This window comes from Vitis vinifera, chromosome 2 (assembly GCF_030704535.1).
Source record: "Vitis vinifera cultivar Pinot Noir 40024 chromosome 2, ASM3070453v1".
NCBI classification, from domain to species: domain Eukaryota; kingdom Viridiplantae; phylum Streptophyta; class Magnoliopsida; order Vitales; family Vitaceae; genus Vitis; species Vitis vinifera.
The window spans coordinates 5,774,794-5,787,606 of record NC_081806.1 but is presented as its reverse complement, the minus strand read 5'-3'; the positions used below and the strand labels follow the sequence as shown (position 1 = coordinate 5,787,606).

The window sequence follows — 12,813 nt, the reverse complement described above, 5'->3', positions numbered from 1 at the left end:
ATTTTATTGTTCAAACTAAATGGAAGCAAACAAAATTTTATTAGTAGACATTTCATAGTTAAAGCCCAAATTACTCCACCAACGATCATCCTAAAAGATTAATCATTTTTTTTTTTTTAGTTTTATGTTTAGGGTGAGTTTCATATGAACATGTATATGATTCTTTTATCATTAAATGTTATCATATGTTATTAACATATCATGCATGTGTTATATGACCAAAACCCAAAAGTAGATCAACCAACCCCCACCAGTTGACGACATTGGCGTGCCTTTTAAACATACAATAATTCTCAAATAAAAGAGATATGATTGATTAATCAACATAATTATTAAATAGATCGATTCAGATCAAATTCATATCATGCATATTGACCCAAAAACAACCTATTCAATAAACAAATTATATAGATTGACACAAATTTGACCCGAACATAATTAGAGTCAACCCAAACCCATATGTTGGATTCGAATCGTGTGAACAAATCATATCAAAATTCATCATCCCTACACAACTTTAAAGTAGAAATAATAATAATAATAATATAATAAATCTTCAAATATAAACTTATGAAGAAACCCACTTGACCATCATATAAGGCCCCAATGCATATACTAGAAACATAATTAAGATAAGCTCACTGGCGTCTCACTGGCCCAGTGTCAACATGATCTTGCAGGGCACAAGGAAAGTGGAAGATATGTGAATATGATAAGTTATATTATTAAACATCTATTATCCATCCACAAATAAAATATTATTCTGCCAATAACTTCAAGCACTCAGAAATAATCTACTAACCAAGGTTCTCTTCGAATTTCATACAAAGAGCTGCTCGATATACCATACCTTCCCTTCTGGGTGAGTGGTCATCGACCAAGTAGCCTTTATTAGGATTAATCTAATCATCATAATATATGACTACAAGTTTTCAGACATCTTTCAATCAGAGCCGGGCATTCCGGAGCTGTTGCTTCAGCATTGGTCGAATGTATTGCTGGTAGCCATCAGGTACAACTGACGCATTAAGAGGGTCCTTCCATGCTGCGTCGTAGAGTTTTGGATACACATTTCCATCATAGCAGCCGAGAATAGAACTAAGATAGTGATCGGTGTAGTTAAATGCATCAACAAGGGCAATGGCATTTGGACGGGCCTAACAACCAATCATGGACTTCGAATAAGTAATCTGATCACATAAGATAATGGATAGAACAAAGTTCAAAAACAAACCTGGGCATATAGGGATCTGAGCTGCTCATTTGCAAGTGATGCTTGCTTGGGAGTGATGCAACTGGTGGAGAGGAAATCACCCACGTATTTGTGAAGAAGGTACAAGGCATAGATGTTACACAGAATCTCTAATTGTCGTTTAACCCCCTTTCCAGGGATGTCCTCTTGCAATTTCTCAATGAACCTTAAAGAGAATAAAGCAAAACAAATTTATCAAATTGACAAAAAAGATTTGAGTTAATTTCTTCAAGCTTTCAAGTTTATTTCCTTCTACAATAATCAGTGATTTTTCTTAAACATAGTCGAAATCTGCCACCACTCCAGTAAGATCCAAGGACCAATCACTTCATGTCACACAACCACATGAAGGGTGCATCATATCATGATAATTGCATGCTTAGCTGCCTGAGATATGAAAATCAGTATCTGTGGTGGCATTGGAATTTGGTCGCTCTGGATATTCATGAAGAGAGGCACTAAAGGGAGAGGTAGAATCAAGGCATTATGAAGCATGGATTCCTCCTGTGGAGAGGATAAGAAGCTTACTTGGAAACAACAATCAATTGGCAATGTGCAACTGCCGCCTCCACTAAATCAGCTGATAGTTCAGCAAAGCCTGAACAAAGAGAAGACAATGATTGGAATACATAACATATAGCATGAGAAACACTTGAACCAGAACAGTTAAAGAGAAGCCATTACCAACCTCCACATAGAACAGTTTCTAGGTAATAAAACTCTGATCATTCCTCAACTCAACCAAGCTATAATTAATGTTGGCTAGAAAATTTTATCAAATATTAAGGACATGAGTGAAGATGAGGTCATCTAATAGTGTTCTTACACTGATAAGCTTCAACTTTGCTTACACCAACAATCCTCATGTAAGTATTCCTCTCACAAATGTAATCACAATTGAAAAGTAATAGGAGAGAACCAGAACTTTATTAAAGATGCCAGGAAAAGTACCTTCTTCTGAATTTGCAAACTTGCTTAGATTTTGAGCACACGCTACAGACATCCTGGCAGACCTTGCTTCAAATGCCTCCAGTATTACACTAGGATTTAACCAATCCTCAGCTGTTGAGAGGAGAAAACTACTGAGTTATATATGTCAAAGAGAAAGAAAGTTAATGCTCTTTCGATAGAGCAGCTTGTTAAGCCATCTTATAAAATTGCACTCCAAACAACAATTCATATGATATAACCCAAAACTGCTTGAGGCACCAATATGACAATCTGAAACAATTACATATAAATGATCAAATTGGGATTGTATTGCTTCAACCTCTCCAGACATGAAAATACCAAAAGGTAATAGAAGCTTAAAACCATGCTCTGAGAAAGGAGCAATACCTCTTTGAACAGCACAACAACATTGCATCAAATCCGCAACTCGCCCCATATAAGCTGTGGTGCCAACAGGCTGTTTTCCAGACCCAAGCTGAGAAACAGTCTTCATGAGAAACCTCGCAACCTATATGGGAAATTTTTCAGTAGAATGTTAGCACACTATTTGAAGAATAATGCCAGGGCTAACATCTCTAGTAGTTGGGCAAAGCAAGCCCAACAATGAGATCATATACTTTTAAGAGAAAAAAAAAAACCACAATTTCCTTCTCATTCCTTAAATTCAATAGAATATTAAGAAACAAGATATTTTATCCAGTAACAAAACATATTACAACACCACAGAGCGCCACCAAGTTACTTAACTGATGTATACACCCCAATCCATCATATCCCAGGCCTTAGGCTGACTTCAGATGGACTGACTAGGGGTCAAGTAAATATTATTTAAAGACGCATTTAAACAATTCATGGAAATTGAACTATATTGTTCATTTTTTTCTAAATTGTGTATATATATGAGACAATAAATCAGGCCACTAAAAAAATGATCCATCAGCACCACTAGTAAAATGACTGAATTCGATAAAAAAATAACAAAAAACAAAACAAAACTAGACTCCAAATCAGTTGTGGAGACAGCTTTCCATATTCTTTATCAGCTTCATTCTGAATGATGGATCTGTAGCTACAAGCTTGAGTTGAACACAACACAGTCATTCAGCTTCCACAAACGGCTGAACTATTTTGGTAGGCTAAAGTAGAAGTATCATCTATGAAAATTGAGCTCATATTATTCACAACCATTATCCCTATTTTTCATAAACAAAGAATCAAGGGTTCAATATTCAAGGTCCACCAACCTTAAGTTTCAGTGCACCAACCCAGCCACTACTCTGGTTGGATCAGCAGGGCTCAGATGGAACAACCAGGCAAAGCTAAAAAAACTAAATTGGCCCACCAAGTTTCATGTATAATTAGAAAAATATGATAATAGGCTTGGAGCTCTCCACTGACACATTATTGCTCGTCTTGTCCTACTCAACAACCTATTATTTTAGAAAAGCCTCCTGAAGTTACATTTATATTAACATCTAATTATTCTACTGCCAATGAGTACCATTAGTGCAGCATATTGAGGCAATTAACAGTCTATATCTCAAAATGTTACAACATAATTTGCATGGAAATGACAGAAAGCATCAAGATTAAAATAATCATATTACAATTTCACAGACCTGTAAAAGCAGCACAATATTGTCTCCTTCATATGTACAGGCAGGGACATACACGGCAAATAACTCGGGAAGCCCACTACTACATAGGTAACCATGGCCACCACATAGTTTTCGGCATTCTTCAATCCCATCCTACAATCAAAGTGAACAGAAAATTAGCAGCACTCCAAGCATACCTACTAGTATAACTTGCTTGAATTGTAGGCTATTAAGATCAGGACTCAATAGTTCATAAAAGTTGACCCCATTCAATATCCATTGCTCACAAATAGTTGACCAACTACTTAGCAAGTCCTAATTATTTTCAGGGTTGAACTTATCAAATCTTGTACATACACACACACACACACAATCAGAGAAAATAAGTGGAGGAAAAAATTTTAAACAAGGGAATGACAAATGTTACATACAGCAGTTGCAGATGTAGTCAAAGACTTCAAACCCGCTGTGCAGGCATGAGCTTCAGGCAATGTTGAGAAATCATTGGCTTGCAATCTTTGGGTCACATCCATATATAGCCATTTCAACCACTGACCAACAAATCTGAAAGCATAGGCAGAAGCCAGCAAAGGAAAGAGCCTACTTTGCTGAGTTTTGTAATCAATCACCTAAAGACCAAGTAAACAGAAAATCCATTAATTACATCTTCTTTAGAGCTAAGAAGTGATTTAATTTTGAAAATCCACTGCAGAAAACCCTAGATATCTCTATTATTATCATAAGAAGATATACAATGCCATGATGTAGTCATTTCAACATGACATGACACAATATGATCCTTCTTTCATTGTGCTTTCTAGGTTTATTGCAATCTAGTACATGAAGAATCCTAATTTTATATTATAATTGAAGTATCCTAATTTTATATTATAAATGCATTACTGCTTTTAATATGAACCACTCATAAAAGATTAGATTGATGAATCTGGCTGAGTATTCTTCTTCAGCAGCATAAAAGGAAGGATCTCTCCAGGATTATCTGAACTACTCATCAAAGATTAGATTGATGTGTGATCGAGTATTCCTCTTAAGCAGGAAAAAGGAAAAAGGATCTCTAGAGAGTGATTTTCTAGAAAAGATAATCCTGAACATTAGTACAGAAAGAACTATAATAGTTCACACAAATCCCCATACCAGCACTCACATATAAAACAAGTTGGATTTCTTAATTCCTTTAAAAAAGGAAAAAGGCATTCTACACTACCTGTGTTTCAGGTCCACCATTCTGTGAACCAAATTGTCTACGAACAACACTATACCTAGTAGCAATACAAACTGCCCGTGACAAAGCAGAGGAAGCATCAGATACAATGGTTTGTCGCACAAATACCATAGTCCCATAAACAAGCTGCCGGGGAACATTAGATTGCACACATTTGCCTTCCCTTGTAACCTGGAAGACCCTGAGGCATTGGAGAGAAACTTTAGAACAGCATCCTATATACCACTAAATAATTACAATATCAGGGCTCAAAGATTTAGTGATGTTATGGAAGAATAGAAATTCAATTCAGTTTATCACTTTATATTGGAGTTTGTGCATCAGTGTTGATCCAATACTTATTAAAGTCCTTTGGAAGGATTCTTCCAAGTTTCAATCTTCTAAAGTTTGTCTTTTAGCCTATCAAAAAGAAAATATTCTATATCTTTTAATCTGTGCAGGGATGATCACGGTATTTTGGTAGTATGCTTGTTGCATGACTCAATGATGAAGGAGAAATCTGTAATTCATTTTTTTTCCACATCGCATAAATTTTTACACCCCTCATAGTCAGGCATAAAAAGATAGATCCTCATATTCATTACCTATCAAAAAAAAATTAAAAATAGATCCTCATATTCATTGTATTGGTTAGACACCCACTTTAGTTTAGATCAAGTATTCCTGCCTTCAATTGGAAGTTGCACTCTTGGAGATCTGTTTAGTACCAAAACGTTTCCCTCCATTAGTGGATTATTACTTCGGTACTTGACAAACAACCTGGCTAGGTGACTGGTTTTCAATATACTTCACAAAACCACAGTAGGCCTTTAAGTCATCTACCCAACATTAGAATATTCATATAAAAAAAACTTTTTTGAAATCAATTTCTCAATAAACGGTAACAGATCTACATCATATCCCTCAAGAACACAGCTAATTATGACACCATATAACCATATACAAAATCTTTAAACAACTAAAGAAATCCCATAAAGAAAGAGGCATAGAAGAAGAACAAACCGCATCAACATTTGATCCCTTGGAATGCGCACATGATCAAATCTTAAAACTCCATTGTCCATGCTGTTGTATCCTCCATTTCCAAATTTCATACCAATATCACCGATAGTTATGCCCGGAAGAGGTAAATGATCTTCCAAACTCCGCAGCTGGACGATGAAACCTAATAAAGTGAAATTGTCATATAAATAATATGATATAGAATATTTTCCACAGCTTGTTAAAAGTGGACTCAGCAGTTACCATGCACTCCATGGTCCTGACCATCAGTTATGAGCCGTGCATAAACAACAGCATGTGTGGATACTTTACCCAGTCCACCAGGCCACCACTATTTAGAATAATAAAATAAGGAAAAAAAAAAATCATAAGAACCTATTTGAAGATAACTTCGGTATTAAAAATAGTCCACAAAGAACCACGTATGCAAATACAATAGCAGTTAATAGTTATAAATTATTGAGTATTGGATGATAGTAAAACAGATTAAAAGTCCACATAGAAGATGCACAGTTAAAAGGCCTTTGCTGTTTCACTTGATATATACCAAAAGATAAGAATAAAAAGACTCGGAGTTATTTGATGGCATCGTAAATTACATTAACCAATTTTCCTAGACTTGTGTAAATGCTCTCATGGACCACCATACTCACTTTGCTTGAAGTCAATGTAGGACTATGAATGACAAACTCATCAGACTGGGAATCGAATGTTGCAGTTGTTTCAAGCCCTTGAACATTGGAGCCATGACCAAGTTCAGTTTGTGCATAGCAGCCAATTATTTGCATCTTATATGCCAATGGCAACCACTTCTGTTGCTGCTCATCAGTGCCCTGTCCTTTTATAGCAGGTACAAACATTCCCTGCCAAGTCAAATGGACATTAAAAAGCAGACAAAAACTAAGAGACCACCTAATCTTCTATATTTGGAAGAAACATGAAACAGATTTCTTAATCAAAAAAAGTATTTCAGGTTCAAAAATTATTGTTACACAAACAATGTAATGTTCTTCAGTATAAATGAAAGACATAAAAAAATTACAAAAGATCCCATTAAGACCAGGAATAGATGTTACCCAATGAAGATCTGTAAAAGCAGGTTCATCAATATAAAACCTTAACCATGATGCCTCTTGTTCTGCAATAAACAAACTTGACATCAGTTCCTCAACTCTCATCAGCTAAAAATAACAATGTCATGATAAACCCAGATGAAGATATACCAGAAAGACGGAGCTCAATAATCCGTTTCCATGCATGTGCCGCCTTTCTCAGTGTATTTTTAAACAAGTCTTTCCTACTTAGCATGGTTCTGTTATCTTTTCGAAAGGCCTAACTCCCAGAACAACACACCATCAGAGAAAAAATTAGACAAAAAAAATAAACAGTTTTCGTAGTGTCGTGCAGGAGCACAAAAACAGTGGAGTCCTCAACAAAATAGAACAAGCATCCAATGATACCTGTCATTGTTAATGTCTAATAATCGATAACTAACCACCAAAATATAAAAAAAACCAATTTCGCTTCAACAAAGAAAAAACGCACAATCTACATTTCTAAATTCAACCAAACAAAATGCCTTACTCAGTGCTCCAAAATTATTGATTTTGGTTGATTGAACAGATAAAAATCAAAACAAAGAACAATTAAGATCAGCCTAATAGAAAGAAAAAAAAAAACTATTAGACTGCTTATAGTAAGTAAAAAATAAAATATAAATAAGGATAAAAAAACGCCCTTTGTTTGGTTCCTCAGAAAACGAACGAAAAAAAAAAGAAGAAATAAAGAAATACAAATAAAACCAAAGAGATCCCTTGTCAAACGCTTTTCTTACTTTTTATTTCACAAAAATCGAAACCCAATTCAACAAAATCAAACGATTCAGTCAGGGGTTGACTTCTAATTCTCCGGGATCCAAAGCAATCTAAAATGTCTTTTCGCATTACTTTTCGGCAAACAAACACACATGGAAAAATAAAAGAGCGCCTAAATCCAGAACTAAAAAATCCCAGTTCCCCCACAATTTGAGAACAACCAAACACACCCAAAAAGCCAAAAGAGAAAACAAAAAAATTAACCTCGTCGCTGGCGACGAGCCTCCCCATCCGATCCGACACCTCGAAGACCTCCCGAGACCCCGCCCAGACGATCTTCATTTCTTCTACATCGAACTCGGCCTTGCTTCGCTCCCCCTCATGGTAATCAATTCCCTCCATTTTCGCTTAACTCTGAGCTCCAAACCCCCAATCACTTCTGCTTCTTTCCTGCAATAATATCTCTCCCTGTGGACTCGCAGAAATGCCTTTCTATATAGAGAGAAAATTGCGTTTCCCAAGAAGGGTGGGTAATCCGGGGACAAACCGTGAAAAATCTTTTCTGTAATTTTTTTTTGGAGTATGAAGACTTCTGGGAAAATTCTAGGGTACCTCTTCGTACCTACCGAAAAGTTTTTCTACGCCATTGGATATTCGAGATTACATCTTGATCATCCATTTTAAATTTGAAATAAAAATTTCGCTTAACCAGTCAAGGAATGAACCGGATGGCCTTCTTTCTTCCAAAATAGAATTGGAAAAAAATAAAAATAAAAATGATATAAATTTTGAAAACGAATTTATTAACAAAAAAAAAAAAATCATCATATACCATAATTACATTATTTTATTTTTAACAAATTATTAAACATTTAAATTCATGACAAATGACTAAATGCTCTCTATTTGATTACATATTTAAATATCATTTAACATAATATTTCTACCTACAACAATTATATGTAAATGGAAAAAAAATAGGGAGAATTACCCAAAAGGGTAGGCTGGACAAAACAATTACTAGAAAGGGTGGTATCTTTTAATAATTATTGGGGAGGATTTTAGTAATCTTAATATACCAAAACTGTCATTTAACTAAAACTTTTAAAATTCAAAGCATTTAAAGTACTTCATTTTATTTGTCAATACATTTATGGTACATGGGTCCCACATTTATTGTAATTATTGATATTTAAATTTTAAATCAAAATTTTGAGTTTAACACTTATAATTATATATAATTTGTTATTTAAATTTACTATTTAAAACAAAAATACTTTTAAAAAATATTTTCAAAATATCATTTATTGTTTTTTTACCTTTTTTATTTTTATTCTAATTTTTAATTTTATGAAGAAAAAAATAAGTTTTATAATTATATAATCAAAATTATGATTTTTTTCATATATATATATATATATATATATTATAATTTTAAATTGATAAATTATGTTTTTGTATTAAATTTAAGGAAGATAAAATGTTTAATTTTTCATTCAGATTCTCTAAAAATAATAAGAAAATGATAGAAAATGTTTAATCATTTTTTATTTTTATAATAAAATAATTTTAAAAAATTTATATGATTTTTTTTCTTTTGCATAGTGTTTTTTTTTTTTTTTAATTTTCATATAAATTTTTTTTCTCAATGTATCGAGTGGATGATGTTAATATATTTGATATGTTGAATATTAATAAGGTATAAAAGGTGATCCTTAAGATTATTACTTTTATTATACAATACAAGCACAACAAAAATATGTTATAATTACAATATAAATACACTTACATTATAATACATTACAATAAAACCTAATTAAGAAATTTATGAATTTTTTTTATAAAAATGGTAATTTTGTATGATCATACCATATTTCACAACATACCTATATCATAAATAATTTCTGAAATCAAATAAAATACTAATTTGAATTCGCGTAGTTTATATATATATATACAAAAATTATTAAATAATTTCAAAACACTAAATAAATGTTATTAATATATTAATACGATGTGTTAATACCAATAGGGTATGAATAAACATTTTTAAAATTATTACTTTTATAATGAAATATAGGTATGACATAAATGCATTATACTTATAATATAAATAAATACACTATCATTACAATATATTATAACATAATTTAATTTATTTTTATTTAATTTTTTCACGTGCTATATTACCCAATGAATAATTGTGAGTTATTTCATTTAATAGGTGTGTGTTAGTCAATTGAATATTTATATATTATTCAATTAATGAGTGCTCGTAAAAAATAATTATTTATTATATTATGATAACAAAGTTTTTAATTGTATGTTTTATATATAAAACGATATAATAACTTTATGATATGGTTTTTATTTATAAGATATTAAAAATTATTTTCTTTTACAAGGTTCTTTAAAAAATCTTAATTTAAAAAAAAATTAACAAATTTTTAAATAGTTAATTGTTCAAAAGTGATAACAATTTTTTCAAGTTGAAAAATGTATTGTTGATTGCCTATCAACATGTACTTATCATCATGTATGGATCTCACATCATTTTATCAACTTGTACTTATCATCATGTATGAGCTCCACATCATTGACAATTTCAATTTATTTATAAATAATATAAAAAACATATTAAAGAGTAAAATTGTCTTCTAAAAGAGTGAACATTCATAGTCATTATTTTTTCTAACCCACCCTTTTGGGTAATTCTCCCAAAAAAAATATATCAAATATTACCTTTTAACACTTGTAATCACTTGACATCCTTTGTATAATGTCTTCTTCAAGACATAAAAAATATTAATAATAATTTGATAACAAAATTTTATAATAAACTCATCAAATATTCTAAAATCGTTATTTAACATCATGTTTCTTCCTACAAAAATTATTTTTGGATAAAAAAAAATATCAAATATTACCTTTGACACTTGTAATCACTTAAAATCCTTCATCTTCTTCATATAATACAAATTTTAAATTCTCTCTCTCAAAAGTTTTAAATTTGATATTAAAATTTGATTCATCAAGATACATCTTACATATTTTTTAATTTGGTAGTTTAAATTATTTAATTTTCATATTAAATTACTATCTTTTTTTATATATGAATAATAAGAGTATAAGAGTGATTGGTATGATTTTCTTTTTTAGATAGAGTTAAGTAATTCATTAAATAACAAATTATATTTTATATCTAATAATAAATTATAAAAAATGTTGTAATTTTTAGATACGTATGAAATGTATGTGATTATTTCTCACTAATAAGTCATTTTGGTAAGTTTTCATAAATTTTTATATAATATGTATCATGTTATTTTATAATTGAGGTCAAATGTGGGTAATAGCCCAAAATAAATTGTGGGTACCAAAGAACAAGCCAAACTTCTGATATGTACAAGAGATAAGGTCAAGAAAAAGTAATGATGGGCCCGTGTATATTCATAGTCGCAGCATCCACAAACTCTTGACTTTGTTTTTTTGGCCTTTTTGGTACAAATACCTTTCATTAGAGGACGGTGATGGATTTTTGTGAAAGCTGAATCCACCTCAAACATCACATGGAAAAATTCAAGATAAAATAAAAAATGAAAAAGACGATTCTTTTTATATTATTTTATTTTTCATATTTAGTCCGACAATTTAATTTTTTATATTTAAAAAAAAACAATAAATCGATATTTATTTTCTTTTATTAAACCTATTTAAAAATTCATACTAAAAAATCTTTTATATATATATATATATATATATATATATATATATTTCATATTGAACTTAAAAATTAGCTTATTGAATAAATAAACAATTGAATTGGATTCGATTAGATGACACCAATAAAATCGAGTGCTAACTCTTAATAAATTAACTAATCAACTTTCTATCAAAACAATTGAATTGGATTTTGTTGGACGATACAATGAAATCAAGTGCTAACTCCTAATAAATTAACCAATCAACTTTCTATTAATTTTTTTAGATTTGATCATTTAGAAAAATAATAATTTAATTTGACTTTATTATCATTATTATGAAAATAAATCCTAGTACTTTTGGTCATAGGTTTCTTAGTAAAAAAAACTTGTGTGTATTGCTCGGATTTTTTTGGATTTCAATATCGATATTTTCTTTTTTTATTTAATTTTAATTAGTTTAATTAGTTTAATTTGATTGTATTATTATTATATGAAGTTTGGAATTTATCCATATTTGTAAGGATTTAATTTATTGTGAATGGATTACCTCGTGATATTAATATTATATGATTTATAATTAGGGGAGAAGTGTATAAGAATGATTTGACAGGATTTAAAAAAATGTTTTTAATATTTTTAATATTTGAAATAAAATTAAAATTATTTTATAAAATCACTATCAAATGGTTTAAATATAAAATTAATTAAAAAAATATTACCTCGATAATTTTAATAAAATGAATTAATATGATCATTTTGTAAAAAAAAAAAAAGTCACAAAATATGAAAAAAAAAATTATAATTTAAATGTAAATAACTTTTCTAGTAAAAAAAATGACATTAACACTTATATATGCTTACCTTTTTTTATTACAAAACCCACAAATATTGTTCACATAGGGATATCTTACTCCAAAGAAAAATGAGGTGTAATTAAAAATGAAAGGAGTCAAGAATAGGCAGATGCAACTTGAAGTAAAGTAATTGTAAATGCCATTAAAATATTAAAAAACAAAACCATCGCAAAAGCATCAATTCCAAGTCAGATGCCACGTCATGCATTCTTGGAAGCGTCAATAATGGTCCATTCAAACTCGAGACGCCTTTGTTGAGAACTAAAAACCGTCTTTTCCTTTCGGGTTTTTATTAAAAAGGAAAAGTCGAAATTCGAAATCAAAAGCCAAAAATCCGCAAGAAAATGATTTATTTTACCGTTGTGATAAAAAAAAAAAAAAAAAAAAAAAAAACT

At 30.7% G+C, this 12,813-nt stretch overlaps 1 protein-coding gene across 1 annotated transcript; it reads right to left on the bottom strand.

Annotated features, from left to right (window-relative positions):
- Positions 1-700: 700 nt before the first annotated feature.
- LOC100257386 (peroxisomal acyl-coenzyme A oxidase 1) lies at positions 701-8,595 on the bottom strand. The gene is made up of 14 exons (XM_059733826.1): positions 8,125-8,595; positions 7,270-7,378; positions 7,123-7,184; positions 6,700-6,909; positions 6,290-6,377; positions 6,047-6,209; positions 5,027-5,225; positions 4,233-4,430; positions 3,823-3,954; positions 2,591-2,711; positions 2,204-2,314; positions 1,781-1,850; positions 1,235-1,418; positions 701-1,157 (listed from the first exon to the last, which is right to left on the bottom strand). The coding sequence occupies exons 1-14, from the start codon at positions 8,260-8,262 to the stop codon at positions 948-950; spliced, it is 1,995 nt and encodes a 664-aa protein (XP_059589809.1). The 5' UTR covers positions 8,263-8,595; the 3' UTR covers positions 701-947.
- Between the last annotated feature and the right edge of the window lie 4,218 nt (positions 8,596-12,813).

Coding starts and splice junctions, on each gene's coding strand:
- LOC100257386 (XM_059733826.1), bottom strand. CDS start 8,262: ATGGAGGGAATTGATTACCATGAGGGGGAGCGAAGCAAGGCCGAGTTC. Junction 3,955..4,232: donor TGACTACATCTGCAACTGCT/GTATGTAACATT, acceptor CTTTGATTGTAG/GATGGGATTGAAGAATGCCG. Junction 1,419..1,780: donor CAATTGATTGTTGTTTCCAA/GTAAGCTTCTTA, acceptor ATTCTCTTTAAG/GTTCATTGAGAAATTGCAAG.